This window comes from Amphiprion ocellaris, chromosome 18 (assembly GCF_022539595.1).
Source record: "Amphiprion ocellaris isolate individual 3 ecotype Okinawa chromosome 18, ASM2253959v1, whole genome shotgun sequence".
NCBI classification, from domain to species: Eukaryota; Metazoa; Chordata; class Actinopteri; family Pomacentridae; genus Amphiprion; species Amphiprion ocellaris.
Genome location: NC_072783.1, coordinates 30382077 through 30409148, shown reverse-complemented (window position 1 = coordinate 30409148; position 27072 = coordinate 30382077). Strand labels below are relative to the sequence as shown.

Sequence of the window (27072 nt, the reverse complement as noted above, 5' to 3'; positions counted from 1 at the left end):
GTAGTTTCATTAAGTGATTTATTTTTTACATTACATACATTATTCCATGAGTAAACTTCTTACAGGATGTAAAATCTCAATTTCAATCACCCTCTACTAAGCTGAGTCTCGCCTGAAAACCAATACTTCACATAAATGACAAACTAATCTTCATACCCAACATGTGTTTTGCAGTGTGAGTACCATTTTTTATCAAATGGAAGCCACAATGCTATCGCACACGCACCTCATACTATTATTCAAAACCAAGTGCCAAAACAGAAGAGATCCAGTCTACATCCACAGTGTTCTGAGCCGTTTACACTGTGGGAACATAAGATTATGTAACATTGTAATAACCAAGGAAACACACTCTTCTACAAACATGTAAAAACCCAGAGAAGCAGTTAAGGATAAGGGTTTAAAGCAGCAAAATCTTTCTTCGATCTCCTCCCAGTTAACCAAATTTACACTGAAATAATAAGCAATTGTACTGTCTCCCTTATGTGCTAACAAATTTGCTTTGTAAAATAAAAAGAAACCTTCTTTGTGTGTGGCATTGGCAACAGAATGCCAAAAAACAGAAGACAAATCGATTTTCTGTCAGATTCACAAAAAGGGTATTATTTGACACTTTGGCAGGCACTTTTTGTTGAGGATAATCTTACTGTCTGGAGACGCTATGAATAAAAAAATTTCTAAATATTCCTATTTCTGTCTTTGCTGCTATGTGATCAGAGGTATATGAAAGTCTGGAGTGTCAAAGAGGAGAGGCCTTTTGACTGGGGAGGGATCCTTGTCAGCCTTGTGCAGGAGTTTAAACAGTCCTGTTCCAATATTCATTGGAATCCCCATAATGATGCACTCAGACACACCTGAAATAGAAACACAGGAAATGTTAATACCTAATTAAGGACTAAACTTAGGATTAATTACAGAGATGAAGCAGCAGTTTACCGCAGACGGAGTCCTTTTGTCCAAAATAGGCAGCATCGAAGAGATGATCAGCTGTTTTCTCGAAGGAGGCCAGCATGAGGACACTTTCCTTCATTTTGGCTAAACCAAACCTGGTGATTCCCAGAATCTCCCCCTTTATAGACAGAAGACAGGAGTGAAGTACTTTATACTGCACATTTTTTAAATTGAAATTCAAGCAGTTCAAATCCAATGAACAGCTGAAATGGTACAAAGGTAAGTGGCAAACTGCCAGAGGTTTAAAAAAAAAAAAGGTAAGGTTACTCAAAACTCAAGATTAATGTACATTTCAGAATTATACAAAAGACCTTTTTCAGGGAACAAGAAATGGATGAAGAACTTAAAGCTGTTCTGCAGCAATGGAGGTTGATCAAGTTGGTGCTACTAAATCCTACACGTGTCCCAACTTTTCTAGATAACTTACAACCCCCCCTGTCTGCATAAAAGTAGTGTTGGAACACACCGTGGTACCATACTCTGGAGAGCATTATTTGAACAGTATTGTACTGCAGAAAGTAGTGTGTTGCTCTAAAAATTGGCAAGGACAAGGCAACAATAGAAGAGAGACCATTATAACACTTAAAAATTTAGGTTTTTCCTACAGACAAATTGTGAAGAAAGTCAAGGTGTCAATGAGTACAGTTTTCTTCACAATTAAAAGGCTCAGAAACTGGAGAAAACTCTGACAGGAAGAGGTCTGGAAGAGCCAAAACCACAACACAATCAAAAGACAAGTTTCTGAGAGTCAACAGCTTGGTGATAGGAGCTCACAGGACAACAGCTTCAATCAGCTTCATCGTGGTCGTAGGATGAAGTCTCAGTTTCAACTGTGAAGAGAAGATTTGGAGTTGCAGGTTTGACAGGTGGAGTTGCAGCAAGAAAGCCATCACTAAGATGTCAGAATGAGAAAAAGAGGCTTGTCTGGGCCATGAAACACCGCTAATGGACCACTGAAGACTGGAAGAAGGTATAATGGACTGATGACTCAAAATGTGAAATCTTTAGTTTATCACGCAGGATTTTTGTACGCCGTCGAGCAGGCGAAACTATGGTTCCTCAGTGCGTGACATCAACTGTCAAACATAGAGGAGGAAGCATCATGGTCTGGGGCTGTTCTGCTGGATCCAGGGTCGGTGACTTATACTGAGTGAGAGGAACCCTGAACCTAAACAGCTACCACAGCATTCTGCAGCACCATGCAGAACCCTCTGGTCAGGGGTTTATCCTACAGCAAGATAATGACCCAGAACATCAGTCCACGCTCTGCCAGAACTACTTTAGGAACAAAGAACCAGACGATGAGCTTGAAAACATGGAGTGTCAGCACAGTCTCCAGATTTCAACCCCATGGAGCTGGTTTGGGATGAATTGGACAGAAGAGTGAAAGTAAAACAACCTACAAGTGCCACACATTTATGGGAACTTCTGCAACAGGGAAGAACTGTCTGAAGAATATTTGATTTCTATTGTGGAAAGAATGCCACGAGTGTGTTCAGCTGTTGTATCTGGCAAAGGCGGCTACTTTGATGAGTCAATAGTTTAGAATACATTTTGGTTTCTAAATAGGTTTTTTTGAACATCATTTGTTTATGTGTTCTATGCTTTCATTTCAGAGTACAATGAGACATGAACATGCATACTTTCCAATACAGAACTGGAAACATTTAGGTGTTCTAAAACTTTTGACCGGTAGTGAGTGTGTGTGCGCACACACACACACACACTCATGAACGCACACAGGGGGAGAGAGAGCAATGTTTCATACCTTATAGGACATAAGATCAGCAAGAAGCATGACGTGACGCCGGTCGATGCTCATTCCATGGTTGACCATGGTGTACTGAATCTCGTTGATGATGGTGGATCTTGCAGCCTCAATACCCAAAGTCCTCTCAACCTGAACAAAGACACAGAGCAGCTTGTAAAGAAGAAAAAACATTCTGACATTAGTCTTGAGGCTGGATCCACAAATAAATCAATCACATGGTATTTTCTCTTATGATGTAGGGTCTTAATCTGCCATCTAACTTCTCTGGCACTTTGGCTCAACAGCCATTATCTTAAAGGTGCTGTATAAATAACGACTTGACCTAAGTTCAAGATTAATTACTATTTTTTATAGGAGAGATGTGAAATCATCATCACATACACATTCGCCTTTACCTAATGTAAATCAAGCTATCAGCTTCCACCCACAAACATTAAAATCATTTTCTTCCTTCGACAGTAAGTAACCTGCACTGGGCTTCAAGCTGGGACAGTCTAAGGGACTAAATACTCCTGAGAGACCATAAACCAGGCCAAATAGAGCCAAACAGAAACCTCTGCAGAACAATAGTGGTCATTCTACAACTGGTAAAGCTGTTTGGCGTTGTAGAATGCAGATCTGTATTCTGCAGACTCCTGACTCAATACAACTGTCCTGCTATAAATCACCTTCATGCAATCCTGCAGACCAATGTTGGAAAATACCTCTCATTTTAAGACTATCCCAGTTTTTGAAAACCTCTTTCGTTCAAGGGAAATAAGTAACAGTTGAACACAACTTATCACACCTTAAACTGGATTAAAAAAATCCAACCTACTACAGAGGGACAGTGTGTCAGCCTTAAGGGCCGTTTAGCTCTCTGTTCTTTTGTAGCTTCAACCAGAATGTCTGCTTCGTTAGTGCTTAGTCTCACTCCTGTGCTCCTGTTTGTACAATCATCATTTGTATGTGATCACATGCAAACTGAAACGATCCTGCTTCACACTAAAAGCTTTTTTTTCGAAATGCAACATGTTTATTGCACAGTTAGCAGTGCTTCGTTAGCAGTGTAAGTAAACTATTTTAGATTTCTGTGCAGTGCAGTGAAAAAAACTGCAACACAAAACCAGAAATTATTTTGCAAAAGCTTTATGAAAAAGTGAAAACATCCAGGTTAGCATACTGCTTAGACAGACAGCAACCTAAAGCACGACTGGCTTTAACTCTCCACTGACTCTTACCTCGTATGTGTTGTTTGATGTGGTCCTACTCCCATTCACTCCGTGAGTTGCCATGACAGCTCTCAGATTGTCGCCCTCCACCAGAAGTTTGTACTTGTTCTTGCCACTCTGTTCGTCAATGTGAATAACTGCTCGGGCGACCTCTGGTATGCCTTGAACCACCACCTAAGAAGTGAGAAATGACATCAGTGTTAATTAAAAAAAGCAGTGACTAATGCAGGGCTTTGTGCTTCCTTTTCATAGCAGAACACAAGTAGTTCTTTACTTGAATCATATCTCAATTTATGAGAACTACATAAATTAACATAACAGCACAGATATTTTTTTCCATTTTATTTGTCTTACTGCACTGTGGTTTAGAAATAATACAAAAGATAGAATGATAAAATGTGAAAGGTGTTGCTTTAACAAACCCCCAAAAAATTATAACATGACTTTTGAGCTCCAACATTTCAGCTTCTTAGTCATTTTGATTTTCCAGCCAATTATTTCGCCATTTAAGCAAACTCTCACTGCTCTCAGCAGACTCTTTCTGGCAGCAGCTGTTTTCAGTCATATAACTGCACTGCAAACCACCTGTTTATCACAAAAGGGCAGACACACAAAGTTGGTTGCATTTTCTAGACTTACATTTTCTAGAGGTCAGCAGCCTTTTAAGAAAATAGCAGCTATAATATTTATTTTGGTAAAAGTGTGCGTTTCAGGTTTAGAAAAAATAAAGCCGGTATGCACAGAAATCAGTTTTTTAACTTTATTTTTACCTGTCACATCAGATTCTCACCTTAGGAAGTTCTTCTTTTAATGACTGCAGCACATAGTACATGGAGCTTTTGTTGTTTTCTCGTGGAGACACACATACCACCGCCTCGCCGTGCACAGCAATGTCTCCAGGTTTGACTCGTAGTTTAGACATGCAGATGGAATAACGCACTGTTTCTGCATTTACCTGAAAGATGAACAAAAAATATGCAAACAAAGCCCCTAGTGCTTTTCTTATCACACATTGGAAAAGCACTACTCTGTCATACTTTATCAGGAACACACAATGATGTGTGAGAGCACTCTGCTGCAGCTGCTGTTGGTAAAGCACATTTCACATGTATTGCATTATGCAGAAGAACAAAGACTTCAGGGACTGAACGGCTCAAAATAAAGGAAGATGGTATTCTCTGTATTGCCTAACAAGATGTATATGTATCCATGGCAACCAAATCACTACTCGAATGGATAGGCTGCACATAAAAGATGAACGCAGCGACCGCCACATCACCCACTGGTTTGTGGACTAACATTGTGAAGTTTGGTATTTGGCCGTCACCATGTTGATCTTTTGAAGCCGATCGTGTCGAGTGAGTGGTGGATCTGACTGGTAAAAATTTGCGGATACTACCAAAATTTATAAAATGAACATAATGCCGTATTGACTGACACTTGAAACTAGCAATTGAGAATAAAACCTAATTATGAAAATGTTTACTGAGGTAACAAATCAAGTGAGAAGTAGGCTCATTTTCTCATGCACTCAGATACAATCGGCCTTCTTTTTGCAACCAGAGATGCCATCCCCTGCTAGCCATGAGAAAAAAATGTGGGGTTAAAGCTACGCGCATCTTTTCTACACAGTCTGCTTAAATGTGATGGCCTTCACAGGAATTTTCTTTCTAATCCAACAATAAAGTGAGACTATGTAACTTTTGCTAAACAGTCCCTTTGAATTTCCTAAATATTTTTGAGCGATCTGCCTTTAGTTATTTGAAATTTATAGAAAACATTCCTATTTACTTTCTTGCAGGTTAGTTTATAAGATCAAACCACTCTCGTGTCTGTATGAAAAAGCTGAAACTACCAGCAGCAGCTGGTTAGCGTAAGACTGGAAACATGGAAACAGTTAATATATGAAAATGTCTAGTAGCACCTCAAAATTCACAAAAACCACAATGAATTAATTTTACACTGTTTTTTGTTCAGATTAAACAACTAAACAGCAAAATTAGTGAGATTTCAAGGTGCCTCTAGGTATTTCCACATTTACAGTCTTTGTGCAAAGTTAAGCCAACAAGTTTAAGTGGTGTTAATCTTCTCTTCCAACTCTGGGCAAGAACAGAAGAAGCACATTTCTGCAAAAGTATTTAAAGACATCACCACTGGATCACCTGACTAAGAATGATACTACAACCACAGAGGGATATAGTGTGTCTACATATAGTCTTATTTTATTGGTAAGGCAAGTTAAACACTAATCTGCAACATGGTAAAGCATCATTTTACTGTAACAAAAACTGTCAGTCAGAAAACTAACTCAGTTACACAGCAAGATCTAGTGTGCTAATTATTAGCAACTGCAGTGACAGTTTTGGGGTTATTGCCTCATTAATAAAGAAAGGTTTTATCACTGGTTGTGGTGTTTTTAAAAAATATATTTGGCCATATTTTGCTTTTATTGGATAGTAGATAACAAACAATAGGGTGAAAAAGATGGGTATGATCAACTACAAAGATAAGACTCAAGTTGGAACAAAACTGAATAAATTTCTAATGAGTCTAGGTGGGAAAGAGGGGATGTGTTTGAAACATTCACAGAAAGCTGTAGTAACAGTAAGAAAGTTGTACCTCCAGTCGCAGCAGTCTGATTCTCTCCAGTGATAATTTCACCAGGATGAAGCAGTCATCTGGAAGAAAAACCTCTTCTATGTACTCAGAAATCTATAGAAAACACGAGAGAATTTGACTTTATTACAGCTCTCTACTTCTTCATGTCTCGCACAATGCCTCTTCTGGAACCACTTATCAGTTTTTTTATCTGATGGCACTGATCAATTAATACAAAAGGGAACAAAGCAGGTCGGAATACTTCTCCTAGAAGAGTCTTCTCAATTCTCCCCTTCACCAGCCTGGCATAGTCAGCGTCGTCTTCCACATCCAAGTGAGCCGTGATTATAGGGGTGCTGAGTAATGAGTAGAGCATTTTCAATAGAATACTCAAAACAGACTATATTCGTTACTGTGCCTCAAAGATATTTGCTATGGCCCAGCAGAGCTGATTCTGCTCTAATTCCATGTTTCAGCCATGAATTCAGGCAAATGATCAACATTATGCTTTAATGAATGCGGTGCAAAGCAAAGCAGTGATGTCTAGCAGCAAATTTCAAACACAAGAATTGCTTCTATTCACTCAAGGAGACAGTTGTCATAAATAAGCTCTGGAATAATTTCCAGACACATCAAGACAAAGTCTGTTGCCACCTTTGAAGAATCAAACAGCTTCTTTTTTTCCCCATGCTCAAATGACAGAGAGAACATAAATGTCTCTGTAAATACATACCTGATGTTCTTGGAAGCATTGATGATTTCCTTTATGCGAGGAACCCCCAGAGTGATGTTCATTGAAGCTACACCGGCGAAGTGAAAGGTTTTCAGTGTCATTTGAGTGCCAGGCTCTCCGATGCTCTGAGCACACAGGGCACCTACTGCTGAGCCTGGTTCCATCTGGGCTCTATACGAGGAAGCACATCAGAAGGATCAGTCTTGAGCCGAGTCAACTTTCATTAAACTGATTAGTGAAATTTGGCAGTCATGATGCTAAAATAAACATTTAACCGCATCTCAGCATCAATAAATGATCATGTGGGAACTAAATTATCTTTGTTTTAAAGTGTGCTTTTAAAATGATATTTCATTAAAAAAAATGTGGGTGAAAACATGAAAACTATTCCTCAGCTTGAACATAAATGCATAACTTCAGTGATAGCAATCTTAGCCAGCTATTTATTTCACTACTTTGGTTCAGAATGAGATATTTCAACAACGATTAGATAGATTTCACTAAATTTGCTTTAAACGTTACTAGTTTCTGGGGTTTCTGGGGGATAAAGTCAACTGGCTTTAGGGATTCCTGACTTTCCCTCTAGCGCTTCTGTATTACTGTATTGAGTAAATGGTCTCAACAAACACTCAAAAGACTGTAATGAAATTTGGTGCAAACCTGCACATACTGTTCTTTACAGGCTTAGAGGGATTTTGGAGTATAATCAGCACCTCATTTCGGTTTTTCCCATGGATGTTGCTTTTGAGTTTGAAAAGTGAACCTGGAAGTGACTTAAACCTGCATTCTTTTAACAGCCAGCAGGGGAAGTCAGAATGTGTAGAAGTATAAGTGAAACTACCCCTACTTCTAACAATATTTACTACATCAGTAAACATTTTCCTGAGAAGGTCATGGGTTCAAGTGCAAGTTTCAAGTCTCATTCAATACAGCACTGTGTTCATTTTGTAAATATTGGTCCCATTTGGAGTAAACTAGACAATAAAACGAGGTATGTTTTAGTTCAGTGCTACCTTGTGATTGCCAGGTTGCTACCTCATGGGAGTGCATAGTGTCCTTCAGTTTAGTCAGATCCACTCTTGCCATTCTGATTTCAAAAGGCTAAAACAGCAGTAGCAAAATGCCAAACTTAACGTTCTAAAACCGTTGTCCACAAACCACTGGGTGACATCCCAGTTGCTGTGTCTGTCTTTCATATACAGTCCATGGTTTTTCCCCAATTATCTCTTCATGTTCTATTGCCCAAAGGACAATCTGAGCCGCTGCCACAGCAAAAGACCCACCATCTTGCAGACAATGGGTAACAAGTAAAAATAACGAGCCTTAGAGACTTGGACTTCAGTTTTATACCTCATGTACTTGTCTCTGCAGGTTTCGAGAAATTTCTCTAGCTGGGTGGGGGTAATGCGGTCCAGCTGATAGAGAACTTTTGGCTGCAATACAAGATAGAAAGAAGAGCAAATAAAAGTCAGATGTCAGCTTAAGCCTATTGCTGCATTCAGCACATTAAACTACACTGTGGGGCCTACCTCACTAGTGCCGTTGTCGTTTATGCCGTACTTGTCTCTGGTCTTCTTGATCCTTTCTGAAACACCTTTAATGAATTTCTTTATCTCCTGTAGGTCGCGGAGGAGAATAAATGCCAGACGTTAATTCCAAACTTTCACTAAAATCTTTTAGAAGAAACAAAGTGTGACTGTAAACCACATGATACACTCATGCAATTGTTAGACATGACAGTAAAACTGTTTCTCAATAAAAGAAACTGAGCAGTCTATTTGAAAACATCAGCAGTCCTTTAAATAGCGCAATCCAGTGTTGGAGCATTAATGAGTACAACGACGAAGGTTGTTTCATTGTAAAACAGGGACAACAGGGTTATTCAATAAATGATTGATCTTGTCCAAATCTCTGGCACACCATTCTCAGGTTCAGCTAAACCACACTCCAGCATGCTTGGTCACTGTACCTCCAAGTACTTCTCTGAGCCTGTGTCAGTTAATTCCTTCACAAAAGGAGGCAAAGGTTCACATACATTACAACCAGCACACCCATTAACTTCATGTAATTAGCTCTGACCTTTAATATTTAATTTGCATGTTATTGCCCAATGGTAGCATATTGTCAAAAGCTAATGAATACTCAGTGAGTTAAAGGATACCCTTAACTGCATTTTCCTGTGTACTTAGTATGTGGTCATGGTTTACCACAACCTCAGGAGGCGTGATAATCATAGTTGCAGCATTAATAAGCTACAATTAACATTCTATGGGAACATAACAACAACAAAAACACAGATTACTTCTTATGTGCATGAGCCTTTCTGCTGAAATAGTAATGCATATCAAAAATTAGGCTGTTGGGTAAAGAAAGATTTGCTTCTGGTGGAGATGCTAGAATTGTGTCTTTCATGGCAATTTTGCAAGATATAGTGGGCACCTTTTGAACGTTTACAGATTTATTTTTTTCCCAGCATTTTCTTTTCTCTAACTTTACAGAGGTTTGAAGTCTTAAGGCTTTCTAGTTTACGGTTCTGGTCATCAGTGATGCATCAAAGCACTTAAGAAACCACTTTGCCTTTTTAAGTCAGTTTAATATGATTCAAAAATGCATTTCGTCACCAGACCGTCGCTACAAGTACTTGCATTTCCACTGCAGAACTAAAAAAGAAGGAAAATCAGGTGCTCGTGGCACTATTAGTGCTTCTCTCTTAATTTGGAAAAATATAGAATGTTGATAGACAATGTGCTGTGATGAAATTACCTCCAAGAAGCTGTCTCTGCAGCACAGGAAATCAGCTCTTTTCATGATAGCTTCTGCAGTGAGGACCAGCTCATTTTGACTGAGTGCAGGCTCATCTGAACATGCATAGACCGCCTGAGGGAACAGAGAAGATCAGAAGCATCATTCATTATGATCTCCATACTCAAGCTTTGTGAGCACGTACGGTACATCAAACGTTTGCTACTATTACATGTAATCATACCTCCCACTATATGGAGGGTGAATGCCGTACTGTGAATTGGTTCAGACAGATGGATGACAAACAGACACGTAATGAACCACTTCAATACATTCAATCTCCTTTATTAGTCTTTGATTATTTTTTTTGCAATCTATAAAGCCACTTGCATTGCTCTTACAAATGAAACGTGCCAGGTAAAGAAAATGACTTGCCAGTAAGAAATTAACTTGAAGCTGAGTTATTTCCTGCAGATCTCACCATCTCTGAGATCAATCTTTTCTTGCAAACAGGCTTTTGTTATCAAGTACCACACACTTGACAAGCTGCTAATTAAAATATAAAAAATACAGAAATGCCAAGGGACTACAGCCAATTTACTCTGATTACAGTTATGAAAAGACTCTTATTTGTAGGGTTGTATTCATAATTATATTTTGCCATATTAAGAACCGCAACTCACATTTGTCATTACAATTGAACATATGTATTGTTTTACTGCTGTTTACAACAATTATAGATTTAAAAAATGACCCTCAACAGCAGCAGAAAACATTAATAACCTCTACTTCAAGCCTTGTATTTAAAGAGCAAATCTGGGAGGGAAAGAGGCTGTAATCCTGCAAGTCTATGATTTCCATAACGGTCACAGATTGTCCCCTTAGCAAAACACCAAGCCAATGACATCAATGGTGCAAATTAGACTGAATAAACCTGAGAGAAGGCAGGAAGGTAAATCCTGGCAATGAAAACAACCAAGAAAACCAAAACTGAAAATCATCCCTACACTAACTACACTATTTCCCTATGGAGGAAATGGATTAAAGATCCCTGTAAATGGATGCAATCAACTACAGCCATGCTGTTAATTGGCTGTAATTTCAATCATTCATTTCCTGTCTGTTTTTCACAGAAGTTTTACAGACAAATGAGACGCTTTCCTTAAGCTACACTTAGACAATGGTACTAGACAAAGAAAATCACAATATGATTATTGTTTATATTTTCTTTAAAAAAGCATGAAATCACCAACTGATGTGAGATTATGATCGACTAGGCCCAGTGTTGTTCTTCCTTATCTGTGAGCCAAACCACCAGCAGAGAAGATTACATTTTTAATCCTAATTCATCTGGGCTAGGCTGCAAGAAGGCTTCACTCTGGGAAGTAAACTAATGATATTCTGGTTAGGAGAAGTTCCCTGTTTAGATTTGTTTTGTATTAAGCTAGTCAAAGACAACAGACTAAATATTACCAAAATTATAATTGATATACATATATATAAATAATGAACATTTCCTTTGGTTTGTGCATCTCTTAGTGTATGTAAAATAGTGTAAGCAGGGCTGCAGGAAAGCATGGGTGTGGCCATTTTCAGTGCAATACAGTAACAAACTATTGTTAACATTCAGGTAATTTAACTTACCCGAATGTTGTCCAGAACTCTCTTAAACTCCAGCGGCTCGTCCTTTCCTTCCATTGCAGCAGGATCCAGGCCGTCGCCGCCATAAATAAATTGGATGATGTCACCCGTGGAGCTGCGTACTGTCAGGTCGTACTGTGAGCACAAATCCTCCAGAGACTTCACTAGACGTCTCTGTCCAAACACAGACAAGAATACAAAAAATGTAATAGCAGCATGTGCAACAGACACGCATTTAAAAAAAATAAAAAACAATAACACAGTGAGCTGCTATGGAAATATACTTTCAGTCCAGGTAAATACTGTATAATATGAGAAGCAATTCTGTGAAAGTGTTTCATTGTTGAAACTTTTAGAAATGTAATTAGCAGATCATCAATAAGTAGCTGATTAATAGAATGTAAGCATATTATTCAATTCTGACAGAGAAACATGGTTTATGTATTTTTGAATCTAATATCTTTAGGTTTTGCACTATTGTTTGAACACTATTAGCAATAATGAGTTCACCTGGAGCTCTGGGAAAATGCAATGACCATTTCCCTTTATTTTTGACAATTTAATTTTATTATCTGACTAATGAAAAGTAGCCAAAATAATAATAATACATCTCTGACACAAACTCTACCATTGTAATCCATAATATACAGTAACCTGTTGTTTTGTTTTGAAGGTATCTTGCTCCAAAACAGCTTCTAGGCTAGGAAAAGATTCTCCTAAACTGGTAAGGGCTTGTGGGAATGGTGGATGAAAAAAAACAAAACAAAAAACAACAACAGTATAACCTTGTGTGACAGAACAGTCATTACTTGAACCGGTTTACTTGCTCAAAAAACACACATAAGCATTCAAATGCTCACAACAGTCCAAAGCACAAACAAAGATCTTACAGGATACAGCAGACAAACCTGCTTTCATACAGCCGTTTGACAACAGCATGACAAGTGGAGTAAACATTGGGGAGGATAAAAATCCACAGACATTACCTGCATGTATCCAGTCTCTGCAGTTTTCACTGCAGTGTCCACCAGACCTTCTCGGCCTGCCATGGTGTGAAAGAAGAACTCTGTGGGTGTCAGACCAGAATAGAAGCTGTCCGCCACAAAGCCTTTAGCAGCAGGAAGCTGCAGAGAAATCATGAAGCCATTAAGCGTCTGATTAAGCCAAAAATGTGCGAAACGTGCCAACTGCTGTTACTGCTATCTAGTTTTACAGGCATGGCAACAGCAAATTTTGATTTCAGCTGAAAATGTTCAGTATACAATCTTCAGGGGGGGTCCAGGGGGGTGCAGCCCCCCTGAAGCCGAGAGGTTTTAACATAGAGGTGATTTAGAATGAAAAACATGCATAGAATTACAGAAGACTAGATTGTAATGAATAAGTTAATTTGATGAAAAGTTAACTTACTTTTTCTTCAATGTTGTCTCACTGCATTTAGTCCTACAATTTTTACAGTTCTATAGGTCTTTTAACACTATTTACACTGGAGTTCTACACTGGTCACAAAGTCACTTCTAATGTCACAGTTTCCTCTATGGAGTCAGCTGTGTCAGTTTTTTTTACATTTCCAGAACACTCTTTAAACACTATCAGGGATTCATTTTGCCCTGAGTCATGAGTCAAATACCCAATGTTTTGTTAAATGACTCAAATATTTTACTTATAGTGAGTACTTCTGACTCATGGCTTGAGAAATCAAAATGATTATTTTAAAGCAAACTGACCCACTCTGATAATATTTGACTCAAGGTTTCAAACTGTCATGTTTTCACCTTTACCATCACTTTTCTCTCAAGCCAATTTCATCAGAACTGGTTTTTGACACTTTTATCTATTTCTAGCACCGATGACTCTTGATCTTTAGCTAAAAACCTCATGATTCCACCGAAAACGATCCCAATAGCTCAAAATTCCAACATGAACATGCCGCCATGAATTGTAACAAAAGAATGCATCGAGCAATTTGATTGGTCCAATTGTTGGCAGCTAACCAATTTCGACCAATAGCAAGGCCTTTTACAATGCAGCAGGAGCGAGACTGGTTCTAGGGGCTTTCGACCGGGGTTAGCTGCGGGAGAAACGCCGAGCGCTTCTCAAAAACCGGGAGCAAGAGTAACAAAAATATACCTCACCCCCCCTAAAATTTTCTCAACGGATTTGGACGATTCACAGAAATGATCAATTTGAAAATTAAAACGGCGGATTTCCGCGGAACGGCGGAAAATTGCCATGCCTGGTTTTAATGCTATTTCTTCACTGATTTCATTTATGATACAAAACACCATAGAAAGCATTCATGCTTTTTAACTTGGTCAACTGAACACTGGGTTGGCTTAATGAAGAACAACCAAAAGTAATCAATTTCACACCATGTCAGAGCTCAGTGTGAGACCTGGATGTGACACATCACACTTCCAATTAAACAATTCAGAATTCAAATAATGAGATACGAAACACGAGACACTGGCAGTGAAGAACGCTCATGTCATTTACAAAAGCTCAGTAACAGTAATTAATTTGAAAGTGCTACTTAGTTTATCCTGGTAACAAAATCCAGAATACAGTGTGTATAACCCCTTTGAAGGATATAAAGGAAAACAATTGAATGAAATAAATTAGATTTGCCTTTGAGTGTTTTTCAAAGTGAGGAAGGGAGCGATTCTCAAAACCATCAGGTACTCGAGAGCCACTTATGGCCTGCTGGCCCACACAAGCAATCATCTGAGAGATATTAATGAAGGATCCTGTGTGTACAGAGAGAAGACAGATTAAAATGTGAGAACACAAACAAAATATGAATCATAATAACAACACAAGACACAGAACACACACAAAGGTTCCAAATTTAGCATCAATTCAGCAAGTCAGATCAGTTCCATTTATTTCCAGACAGACAGCTTCATTCTACAGTTTCATTTAGCAGATACTTCTATTCAAAGCGATGTACATCTGAGAGTAGGTACAACATGAGGCGGGTAGGCAGGGCAGCACTAAGGACCTTGTCTAATAGTCCTAACTTCAAAACTGCACCCTGACCAGAATCTGAAACACCGATCTCCTGTGCCAAAGTCAGGGGTTCATAATTCACACCTAATAATTCTATTTCACAACCAGGCACACTGGATTAAACCACACACACACTGAGGCTAATGCTCACTGCCGTTTCCAGCAAACCAGACCCCTTTCCTACGAGCACAGATCAGACAATGTGTCTGGTAAAAATGGACAGCGAAGACAACAATGAGCTGCTGAGTCACTTTTGTTAAATGTCTGCATATACAACAAGATCATATTCTCAGAAACGTATGGGGCAATTTAAACCAATAATTTTTAGTCAGGGTTTCCTTGAAGCTGGCTTACCTTTGGAGCCACAGAGGGCCATGATCAGAGGACTGTTACTTTTGTCGAGCTCCCTGAGACAGGCACTGCCGGCTCGGTCTCTGATTACAGACAGCTCTCTCAAGATCAGAGCCTATAGAAAAACACAAACAAAATATAACGACCTTGAGAGACAAACATATCGACTCTTTTCTTCTCCTACTGCATACATATTCTAAAGTCATGGCCAGTCATTTCTAGCATATGACCCTCTGTGCAATATCTACAAAAGACCTTTGAAAGTCTCTGGCCATAGCAAGAGAAGCAAAAAACTAAGAAATAAATGAAAAGAAGACAAAACAAAAACCGAGACACTCAAGATTCATTTTCTTTATGGAAGACTCAAGTGTAGTATTCTGTTCTACAATCGAAGAAAATGCCCTTTCAGTGACTGCAAAAGCACCAGTGATTTGATTTAGTCTTGGCTAAAAGCTTTTTAGACAGATGAAGGTAACCTGTCAATGTAGATCTTAATCAGTCTCACTTAGACTGATTACAGTTTTTGAACTACTTCTGTCTGATGTGCTCTGTAGTATTTGTGTCCTGGCCTGCAGTACACTTTTTGAGAGTTTGCTACCTTATTTTTTTGTACTAATTTATCTTGTAGTCAGATATGTTCGAAATGTGGGGCAGAGAGCGGGGAAATGCAGCTAAGGTCTAGCTGGCACGTAATCCAACTGCAACAAACCAGATCAGGACAAACACGGCATTCACTAAAGCTCTGAAGTACCTGAAAGTATGAAGAGGAAATCTCTTATTTTTGGGACAAAAAACAAGACAGAGTCTGGTTTGAGACAGGATACCAAGGAGACACAGTAAAATGAGATGGGGAAGGACTTCAGAAAACAGAAGCTTGTGAATTTTTTAGCAGTCCTTTACTTTATGTGGGGTTTGTTTTTTGAGCATATTGTTGGGATTTTTTTTTTTTAGATCCCTACACACATACAGGCTTTATTTAATAAGAATCTGGTTTGTATATTTTCGTGGATCACCTACGTACAAGTTGTGCAAAAGCTGTTAAAAATTGGCTCCTACATATATTGTGGCATCATGTGTGCATGTTTATAAGAGAGAAAGCAACGGTGGCTTGTTTAGCTACATCAGGAACATCTGTGTATATACTTCTAAGTTGTAGTCAGTGTGCAGTCTACTGCCAGTTGACATTGGACTGCATTTTTGAGGCCAAATTCAATGCCAGGATCAATATATGGGGGTTTAAAGGTTCCTACAAAAAGGTACAATTTTCACATGAACACAAGCTATACACAAATGCTCTTTGATAAGCATTCCAAAAAAATTGGTTATTATAGCAACAGTCTCAGTTTTGATTGATGATCTGTTACTCTATTAGTCTTACTTTCAATAATTTTTTTTTTTTTTTTTAAAAATAGGACCTTTTGACACTGCTGTTAAGTCACCACTGGTGTTACGTTTCCGTACGTAGAAGGAACATGTCAGCTACAAAAAAAAAAGCACTCAACACCATGTCTAGGTGTCCATGTGGCTAAATAAATGAGATGCTGCAGTGAGAATCTTTCCTACCTCCAGTGTCTCCTCTGCTGTGCAGCCCGGCTGCTGCTGTAACTTGCCCGTCTCCAAAGCTTCGATGTACTCATCACACTTCTTGTAGCCGTCATCCAGCAGGTCCTGTTTGGCTTTCAGCAGACCCTGTCCAGGTGTCACGTCACCAATTCCAATAGAGAAACCTCTGTTGGCTGAAATTACATGGAATATCACAATGGATTACCCACTTCCTGTTGTTTCCTGTTGGATTTAAAATTCCCCCAATGTGTACCATGTTGTTACAGAGTGACCACCTACAGAGATACACCGGAGCCAGTCTCGCCAGGCGGGACATGGCGTTAGCAGCCTCAAGCTGTCCCCAGTCTCTCAGCAGGATGTAAAAAATGTTGTTCTTGGAGCCGGATCCCAAAGTGCCCTTGTCCATGCTGCCACTCATCAGCTCACTGTTGTGAATCACCACAACTGGGGATGTGACAAAGGTTTGGGCAAGAAATGACACCATTAGGCTGAGAATATTGACACCCAGAGGATAGATAAAACACACTCACCTTGAGGCATCTAATGCTGTTTGACTAGCTAATGCTGAAAGTCATTCAGCTTAGCAGAAAACAGAAATCACTGAAGGCATTATGGGAAAGCTTTTCTATCATGCAAACAAGTATTATTTGTGGAACACAACTGAGAAAATTACAGTCTCCTGGTGATGAAGCTGTTTTACAAAACAATGTTACCCAAATTAATGATTGCAAAACTCAAAGCAACAAAATGGATTATATTATTTTCAGTTCTGTTTATGCGAAGTGGTTTTTTTTTCTGTTATCCATGGATTTGGAGCAGGTCAGTGCATTTTATGTGTTTTGATCACACTAACCATCTGTAAAGCTTCTTCCAAAGAATTCATCAGTACATAGCCATATTTGTTATCATGACAATTACTGTGAATCAGCATCTAATTGCAATTTTCTTTTTAATGAGTTTCAGCAGCAGCACACAAGTGTCTATTTAAAAAAAAGACCTCTGTTATGATGCAGTTACTTATAAATAGCATTAATTTTCATTCAGCTTGCAACAATAAAACATTTAAAGTTGGTTTGTTGAGTGGACATGTTTACTAAAGAGGCTCACAGGAGTCATTGTGACAGAGATCCTCTCCCTTGCCGCAGTACTGTTTGCCTTTGGTCCGCAGGTTGGCCTTCACTGGACACTCCTTACTGGGCTTCAGAATCATGCTGAAGATCTGTTTTCCGGTCCACAGAGCCATGGGCTGAAGGATACGCAGAGGAATATTAGCGGTGTGCCACAACACAACAGTTATGTAACAGGCTTACAAAGTGTTGTACCTTCATGATAGCGGGGCGCGGGAGAGAGATCTTGATTTTCTCATCTTTTCCCACAAGAATTGATGCCACTATCTGACAGGCTTTTGATCTGTCAAAGAAGGTGTCCTTGAGCGTCAAGAGATAAGCTCCTGGAAGGGAGAAATGTGCCGTTACATCAGTGGAAAATATACTTGCCTATATAATAGTGTACCCCATGAGGTAGAAAATGAATATGCTTTCATTTAATGTCAATACTCCTAAATTATTCTGTTTTATTTCATAAACATTCAATGTTGTTCCAGTGCTTCAATAACATTTTCATATACCATCAGTGACCTTGCCCCTGAATTTTATACATCATATGTGCTTTTCCAGATACATGCATGTGCAGGAAATAGTACTTTTTGCTCGTATAACATAAAGGTCTGCAGCTACCGATTATTTTCACTGTCGAATATTCTGTTTATTATTCTTTCAATTAATTGATTCATTGTTTGATCTATAAAATGTCAGAAAATAGTTAGGAAATGCTGATCAGTGTTTCCCAAAATTCCAGTATATTGCCCTGAAATGTGTGTTTTTTGTCCACAACCCACAAATGTTTAGTTTAGTGTTATAGAAGGGTAAATAAACGAGAAAATATTGAAACTGAAGAAGCTGAAATCAGAGAATCTAGACTTTTTTCGATTATTAAACCAACTGCTGGCTAAGCAAAATAGTTGGACAGTAATTTAATAGTTCACAACTGCTAATCATTGCAGTTCTGATCAATTATATTAACAAAAACCCTACATCTGGGAGCTCAAAGAACTTCACATTATACAAAAACCGAGCACTGTGATCTACGACTGGCTGCTGCACGTGACTGCACTGACCTGTCAAAAAGTCCTGAATAGCAGCAATCAGTGGTTCGCCATTTCTTGGAGTGACGAGATTAGCTTTGGTCTGGAAGAAAAAAGACAATCATTTGTGTCAACCTGCAATTTCTCAACAATACAGTTCCTGGAGAAAGCTTTTCTTTGTTGGACATCAGCACTGACAAGATGTGCGTATGGACAAGTGCTGGGACAATACGAACCCCCATCAGGACCAGGGCCTCGGCTTTGGCCTCTTCAGTCTGAGGTAAGTGGAGATTCATTTCATCACCGTCAAAGTCGGCATTGTACGGGGTGCACACACACTCGTTGAACCGAAATGTCCTGTGTGGTTTGACTCTGGCCTGTGAGTTGAGAGAAGAAAAAAATCAATTTCATACAGAGAGAAGCAACTAAATGGGGACTTCTGATGACGTCAAAGTAAAAAATAGTAAAACTTTGGAATCGTTACAATAACAACACTTTACAAAAACTCTAAAACACTAACTGATTTTGACTGATTTACTAGGACTGATTAAACCAGTCTTAATAATAACTAATCATGTACAGACTGTGTCTTAGTAAGATGTTGGGAACCTATGAGCTGCCATGCAGTCAGCAGAATATGACTGGAGGAATGAAACCCCATTATTCCAAAAGATGTTCCTTCATTTTAATGAAAGTGGTGTAGAGTGCTGTCGAACACGTCAGTCTAAAACCTCAGGTGTTTAATTGGATCTTTTGGACCACAGAACAAAAGTAATCACTCAGAACAACCTAGTAATAATTTACTGTGATCCTTCCTTCTAAGGGGATAAGCGGACCCAAAATATGCCACCAAAAATACGCCCACAACACAATAGAGCAACTGGATGCCCTCAGTGTAGGAGTCAAGCCGGTATTCAGACCTTTTCAATTCTCTCAATGAACGTCAGACACTCAGTCGCCCACTTGTTGAAAACATGATGAAGGATGAGTCAGTTGATCACATCACCTTTTTCCACTTTTTTCTCTGAAGACCTGTGGTCTATTCATCTTTGTAATGAGAGGATTGTGCAACCCAACCACCATATCACTGTGAAAGGAACTGTTACTGATTGTTCTGCTGACATTGACTTTGTCATCCAAGGAAGAGTAGCTCTTTAGTTTTTCCTTACATATCGCAGTAATGCACAAGCATCACAGCTTTCACAACCAAATGTTTCACGCTATTTATTTGTCTGTCCCATATAATCTAAATGTAGATGTCACTGCAGTCACTCTTCTTTTAAAAACGTTACCCAGCTTTGTCACTGCCACCAGTGTCCCTGCAATAAACTCTTGTTTAAAGTCACTTAGATCTTTTCCTCTCGCAACCTGGACACAAATTCAGTATAAACTGGGTGTGTTCAGCTTTTTATTCATGCCACAGTGCATGATTGGACAATAACTGCTTAATCGTACCATGAAGTGCACCTGTGCCGAAACATCTGAGTTTGTTTTGTTTCTTGCTTCATTTATTCAGGTTTTTCATTTATTTTGTCACCAGGCTACATTTTGTTCCAATCTGTCATAGACCTCTGCCAGGAAGTTATGCCTCATTAGCGTGCAACAGATAATTGATTTGGTTCAGAAGATAATGTCACTGTGGGAGCATAAAAATGCGTAGAGATTCTTCTCTTATTTAGATTTCTCCATTTTTTCAGCTCATGTAAAATGCTTCTACATGTGTGAACATTACAAAACAGCCCCAAAGCAGGGACTTTCGAGCCTAAGCGTAAAAACAAACTTTGTCAGCCAACTGCAAACGGATCTTTGTTAATAATAATATGTGAACTAAAGTGAAGGAGACGTTAAAAACTAGAGCCAGAAGAGGAAAAATGTTAACAGCCTTGTAAACAAATTTAAAATCTCATATGCACACATTGTTTTGAGTGTTGGAGAACACACCAGAAAGGATACTTTCTCAAATACTTTCAGTAAAACTATACTTACAATGTGGGCCATGATGCTGAGTTTGTGCAGAGAGGGCTGTCGATTGAAGAGCACAATGTCTCCATCTATCAGGTGTCGTTCCACCACGTCACCAAACCTCAGTTCCTGAGCAATCTTTTCACGGTTTCCATATTTTAAAAACCTGACAGAAAGACAGGATACATTTTTTGGTCCAAGAGCACATCAGGTAAGCACTGCTATTAATTAAGATGAGAAGCAGGCTGCCTTACCTCTTTATCTGTGCGGTACGGTTCTGGATGAAGTTGGCTCCGGGGTGAACGTCCGGACCATTGCGGACAAGTTTCCTCATTAGCTCCAGATTGGCTTTGTTTACCTGAACGTAGATAATGTAACATCGGTAACAACATCAAAGTGGTTGCATATTCATCGTAGCTGTGGAGAAGGGCTTACCCTCTCTGGATACGTCAGGATTTTGGCCACATGCACAGGGACGGCCACCTCGTCGATCCTCAGGTTCGGGTCAGGAGAAATGACAGTTCGGCCGGAGAAGTCCACTCGTTTCCCTGAGAGGTTTCCCCTGAATCGACCTGACATAGCACAACAAATAAATCAGTCTGTCAGCTATTTTTGTCATTCAGTTGTACATGCAGAGTACAAAGTTAATACCTGCAGAGTGCTAAATTACTGTCATGCATGCTGGTGACATCTGGGATGATAAAGTTTAACTGCCAAAGGAAACGTGTTTCTATTATAGTGTCAGTAAATTTTAAAATTATTGTCTGATGCAGTCTTTTACTGAATACTTGATTCTAAACAAAAAACAAGCAGATGTTAATTAGTTGACAGAGAGTGAGTTTACTGTTGGTATTTGAGTCAAAGAGGTGATTGTGCATACTGGGTCCTACAGCAACAAATAAACATATATTTATTGTACACCATACCTTGCTTTCCCTTGAGTCTCTGTACAAAGCCTCTGGTCCATTTCTTAGGTGCCATGTTGAGGGGGATGCCAGAAAGTTCACTGTTGATATAAAGGGCACACTGCAGCTGGAGGAAGTCCCAGTCCTCCATGATCATCTGGGTCTTCGCCCCGGTCATACGATGCTGAATGACAAAAGAGTTTGTTTAAAGTGGGTTGTCTAAGTCAAAGATAAGACATCTGACACCACATTTGCATTTATAGTTGCAAAGTTGATTAATAAATTTCAGATGAAGGAATCAGATGTTAACCTTAAGCAGCCTTTAGATGGTTTGAATTTGCCGAGAAACAAAGAGCTTTAGGAAAATATTGGGTATTTTCAGTCCTCTGGCTTTCCTGCTAACACAGTTTCTGCTGAGTTAAGTTAAAATTATTAAAGCTGCTTCAGTAATGATATGTTTTCCTTTGCTATAGGCTAAAAACAATGGCAGCTTTATCTATTGTTTGGTTTGAAGTTTGACATTTTCAGAATAGATTCAAAGGTGCTAAAAGTGCTTCCTGTACACGATTAAATATACTTTCGTTTTCCCTCGTCAGTGGCAGCTACCAACCTTTTTGATGACGTCATTAAGGAAGATTATCTCTGTCAGCTTCATGGTGAGGTCGTCCTCATTGGTGCCCGACTTGAGGTCGCTGACCACAGAGGGTCGGATGCAGAGAGGAGGCACAAGGAGGCGGGTGATGATGAGGTCTGCGGGTTTCCCTGCTTCAGGGTTCATCAGCAGCAGGGGGATGTCTTCTTGGGGAATCCTTTTAAACATGTTCAGGACCACCAGAGGATTCAGGTTTTCCTAGAGTGGATATTAAAATCAAGGTGAAGAGGCAAAGTTCAGAGGAAATGGGGTGAATCCAACTGCATTACTTTTGATAATAATACTTGAAACAATATTTATTTGCAGAAGTTAATTTGGGGAATTTAACTATGATTTTTTTCATTTTGCAAAATATTCCAAACTTGTACAAGAAAGTCAGTTATTGGTGTGTGAAAAAAATTAACAACCTCTGATTTACAGAAGATATGAATAAATAAAGAAGGCTAAAAAGATCTGACCAATCATTTCAAACCAATTTGAAACACTTTTTCTATCAGTAATCCCCTCAGGTTCAGGGATGAGATTGACAAATGGAAAAAAACTCTGAAAATGTCTGCCGAAGGCACGGAAAATTTTTGTAAAATTCGCTTAGAAATGGCATTCTCTGGTGACTTTTAACAGTGAATATATAAGGCAATCAACACCCAAAATCCATTAATTTCTTCAATGAATTTCACCTGTTTTTTGAAAAAAACAATATCCCAATTTGGTGGGCTACCAAGGGGATACTTGATCATTATCATTTATGGTACATTCAATTTTTGAGTTTCATGCCTTTCAAGGAATCTGTTCATTTAAATGCAACATATTTATACCCTGTTCATTTTAATTCTAAAACAACATATTAATACCCCAATATTTTGTTGTTCAAAGGAATGGCACAGTTTATATATGAATTAAAAGAACTGAAATATACACAAAGAATCAAGTACCTTACCACAAATATGTTACCATAGATCTATACGTATCCACGCACCAGAAATGATCAAAACTCAACAATATCGTGTGCTTGCATATCCGCGAAATTTAACATGTGGAAGGAAACAATCAGATGAAACTGGCGCCAAATTGCTGCCGAAAATAGGCGGATGTTGTCATTAACATAAATAGCGAGTGATGTTTACAGATAGCAATGCCGATTTCCGTTCTCACAGCTGTATCTGATTTTGCAATGCGCGTTGCCGAAAGATGTCGGCGGCGGGATGGCCATCACGGCGGGCGGCCATCACAAGCCTCGGCTCGCGACGCGTCGGCCGGCCGGCCGCTTGCCTACCCCTACCCCCCTACAATTTTCTCAACGGATTTACACGATTCACAAAAATTATACTTTCGGCGGAAAAAAACTCGGAATTCCGCGGATCCGCGGAAAATTCTCATCCCTGCAGGTTTGATACCCAGCCCGACTTTTGCTGTACTTTTTGACTCTAAACAGGACCGTCAATTGCCATATTGCAGCAAGCAACACTAAGTGTCAAACAAGCAAAAAGGTCACCTGTGCTCTGGTCAGCAGAGGCTCGACCAGTTTGTTATGTTCGATGGCCGTATCAAAGGACTGCATGAATTCTGACACAAAATGATCCACCACCTTCTTAGTAGTTTTATACTTCTCATGGATGATCTTCAGCAGGCCGCACTTTTTCACCGGTCCTGAGGAGCAAAGGAAACACATTTCTCATCTTTTTCAAACTATCTAGTCAGGACAGCTGACAAGGAAAGTAAATATCAGAAAGGTAAATGTCGCTTTTCACCATTGAAAGCGGCACAGTTTAGACAGATTGTCCTTTTGCGGCATTTATCGGAGATCTTCTTCTTCAACCCCCGTTTCTGGAGATAGGCCAGGTTAGGCCGCTTCAAGAAATCCATGAACTGCAGCTTCTCCTCTTTCGTCAGCATTATGCTTGAGCACGTCTTGCAAATCATCTGGATATGACGAAAGCATACTTAATTAGAATGAGGGAACTGAATCAATGTCTCACAGAAATGCTTAATAATGAACAGTAAAAGCATGACTAGAACAGTTTGACAATTTAAAAATACAGTAAACAATAACTGAGCAAAGTCACAACATATACAAACAATAAAAAATAAAACCTTAACTTACTTTACCTTATTGATTTATATAGACATGCACTTATTTATACAGACACTTCTTGAAAACCCCATATTCTACCTGTTCTAATTTTGACACTCTAGTGACACCTACAGGAGAAATGACACTCCTGCTGGTGTATTCCAAAAGAAATACCTTCTTCAGATTTACTTCTCAAGTATTACGCTGTGCACAATAGCAGCCTCATGACTGAACCTTAATCTCAGTACTGATTATATTACTCATCTGCCTGGCCATGCCACAATGTTTCAGTCTTAAAGTTTGTGTGACCTATTATTTTATGCATATAAACAGTCTTAATAATCAAAAAATAATGTAAATTTGCCTGCAAGATTCCTATGGTGGCTTTGAAATAGCCAACATGAAAACATGGGAGCTCCAGGTCCAGGTAGCCGTAATGTCCCAAACAATCGGCCAGGTTCTTCCCACATGTCAGACAGGGCCTGTCCTTCTCACTGGTACCCTGCAGGAAACATAAAATTAGTGGGATACGTCTGTTAGTATGAGGATTCATTACAGCTACTTGTGGTTACTTCATACTTACAAGGGATGACAATATTATACTACTTCTCATGTATTTCCACCCTAAATATTTGCATCTTGCTCATTTGCATCACAAGTTCTACAAGCTTTAAGCCAATCCATGTATACCTGCAATAGTTTGACTATGTGGAGAACTGATACTGCAAGTCCTTAAAAAAACAAACAAAAAACAATAAAATGAATAAAACACTGTGAAGACCTCAGACCTATAAGATGATTTTGAAAATCCAAATAAGCTGACCTTCTGCTGCAAGCAACATAATCTTGTTACATAAGCTGAGAGGTTTTAATATGTATAAAAATTTATGCGAAAAAATGAATATATATTGTGAAAATGCTGTTGTAGATGAAGTCATAAAGCAATGTGGGGACGTGTTCTCATTTTTTAATGAAATACATAAGGAGAGGTATGATTGTTGTACTGCTGTAGTCAGAATATGGTTTGAGTATGAGATAATCATAAAAGAACACTCAGTGGAACCATACATGTTCTGCATGTACGCACAAATTGTGAAGCCTGTTTCTGATAATAGTCCTAGTGTGTATATTTACCATACGGTGGTCCAGCACTCCATAGGGCAGTGGGGAGTGTTTGGTGTCTTGGCTGTACAGATTCTTACTGACCACCTGGATGTGGGCCTGCTGTCGCATCTGCTCAGCAGATTTCATCCCAAAGCAGATGTGGCTTCTGTAGAACAAACAGAGAAGCAAAGAAAACCAAAAGGTTAATATCTCAAGTTGAAAACAACAATCTGAGGTCTGCTTTCTTGTCTTATCAGCAGCACTCCACCAAACAACAGGACATGCAGCCCTGCTGTGACAAAAAGTGATGAGAAGTAAACAGGATTTTCTTTTTTTTAATCTTCTTCTGTTGAAGCATTTTATTTAAATTCCTTGGTAGCTAACATGTTGAAAAAGTACTACATATGCTAACACTTAAACTGTATTTGCCATACATTTCAACGAAGCGTCAAAGTTAGCTTCGTGAAATTGCAGGATTACATCTAGTTACGTTAATGCAAGTATAAATGAGCTATTTGGCAGTTTGTTTGAGTCACTGTAGTCTATCTGTTTTTACATTAACGAACTAAATAATTTGTAAATAGCTTCACTGCAACTGTGCAAATGCGGCTAACCGGCGAGCTAACATGCTAGCTAACAAGTTACCCTTACATTTTTTTCGCCACATCTGTCTCTCTGAACTGCTCCTTCACCATTTTGGCAGCTTCTACTAAACAAATACCCACACAAGAAATTTAACTATGTAACTAACTATCTGTCTTTATTCCAGCTCGCTAGGGTTTACGGATAACCAGCATGGCGTCACTGCGCCTTCCCATGTTGTGGAAATGCTAGCAGCCAGCAACACGCAGTGTGTTGATGGCATGTGAGCCACTGTGGTGCCTTCAGGTCCTCATGTTGATTTAGGTTTTCATCATAACTCATAAACGTTAACGGGTTGATGGGAATTTTAGGAAACGTGAACGGAATCTGTGTAGTTTCTCACTCAGAATTCTCATTTTTATTTGTCAACCTGTTTTAAACATGAGAAAATGACGATTAATGTTTCACCTTAAACAAAAGACGCGAGCAACACTACATTCAACCTGACTTAATCTTAAAGTGTCAAACAATTTTTGCTCGTATTATTTTAATCTTTTCTTATTATTTCCATTTACACTTCCTTGATTATTTGAATTTACCGGCAAGTCCACGAAAAGCCGTTTTGATTACTAACTTCTCAGAAAATCAAGCTTTTATGTAGTCCTTGAAAGCATCACACGCGTATAACCAACAACTGTAAGCAAGAGAAGACAACTGAAGCAAGAGCATCAGTAGGGAGTGTGTGCTGACACCTAAAGGCAAAAATGTGAAATGAGTCCACAGAGGTTAGGTTCGAAAGGTTATTTGCTTCTATCTATAATGGTTAAAACAAAATAAAACACTGGAATCAGATCTTGTTGTAATATCGTCACTTGAAGTGTTGACAGTTGCATGCTTGCAGGCACAAACACACATTAGAATGTTAATGTCCACATCCAATGTGTAATATGAGTATCAAATCAACCAAAATCTAAATTATGTATACAGCACGTTTAAAAACAACCTTTGCTGACCTAAGTACTGTACATGTTATCCGAGAGGCAGCAAAAATATGTGGCCAAGACAAGATAAAATTTGTAAAATCAG

General features: G+C 39.0%; 1 protein-coding gene across 3 annotated transcripts; it reads right to left on the bottom strand.

Annotated features, from left to right (window-relative positions):
* On the bottom strand, window positions 1-26240 carry polr3a (polymerase (RNA) III (DNA directed) polypeptide A). Of its 3 annotated transcripts, XM_023286853.3 has the most exons (32): window positions 26056-26238; window positions 25435-25570; window positions 24665-24802; window positions 23978-24149; window positions 23722-23876; window positions 22188-22427; window positions 21599-21761; window positions 21108-21244; window positions 20927-21030; window positions 20697-20838; window positions 18947-19087; window positions 18744-18813; window positions 17890-18017; window positions 17675-17813; window positions 16847-17011; window positions 16568-16740; window positions 15008-15119; window positions 14273-14391; window positions 12634-12771; window positions 11651-11821; window positions 10028-10141; window positions 9234-9269; window positions 8794-8880; window positions 8615-8697; window positions 7265-7435; window positions 6794-6887; window positions 6553-6645; window positions 4724-4888; window positions 3943-4107; window positions 2720-2851; window positions 937-1069; window positions 1-854 (listed from the first exon to the last, which is right to left on the bottom strand). In XM_023286853.3, exons 1-32 carry the CDS (start codon window positions 26097-26099, stop codon window positions 706-708), a joined length of 4209 nt encoding a protein of 1402 aa, XP_023142621.1. In that variant the 5' UTR covers window positions 26100-26238; the 3' UTR covers window positions 1-705. The 3 variants fall into 3 exon arrangements, 2 of the variants coding, with proteins under 2 accessions (XP_023142621.1, XP_023142622.1); XM_023286854.3 differs by lacking the exon at window positions 9234-9269; XR_002747091.3 differs by lacking the exons at window positions 1-854; window positions 937-1069 and having other exon boundaries at window positions 3943-4094; window positions 26056-26240.
* Window positions 26241-27072: the final 832 nt, after the last annotated feature.

What these genes read in the sequence shown, in the direction of transcription:
- polr3a (XM_023286853.3), bottom strand. Translation starts at nt 26,099, where the DNA reads ATGGTGAAGGAGCAGTTCAGAGAGACAGATGTGGCGAAAAAAAT. An exon ending in ACTGGCTCCGGTGTATCTCT is followed by an intron (nt 16,741 to 16,846) that starts GTAGGTGGTCAC and finishes ATGTAATTTCAG; the next exon opens with CCAACAGAGGTTTCTCTATT. An exon ending in CAGAGACTGGATACATGCAG is followed by an intron (nt 11,822 to 12,633) that starts GTAATGTCTGTG and finishes GTGTTTGGACAG; the next exon opens with AGACGTCTAGTGAAGTCTCT.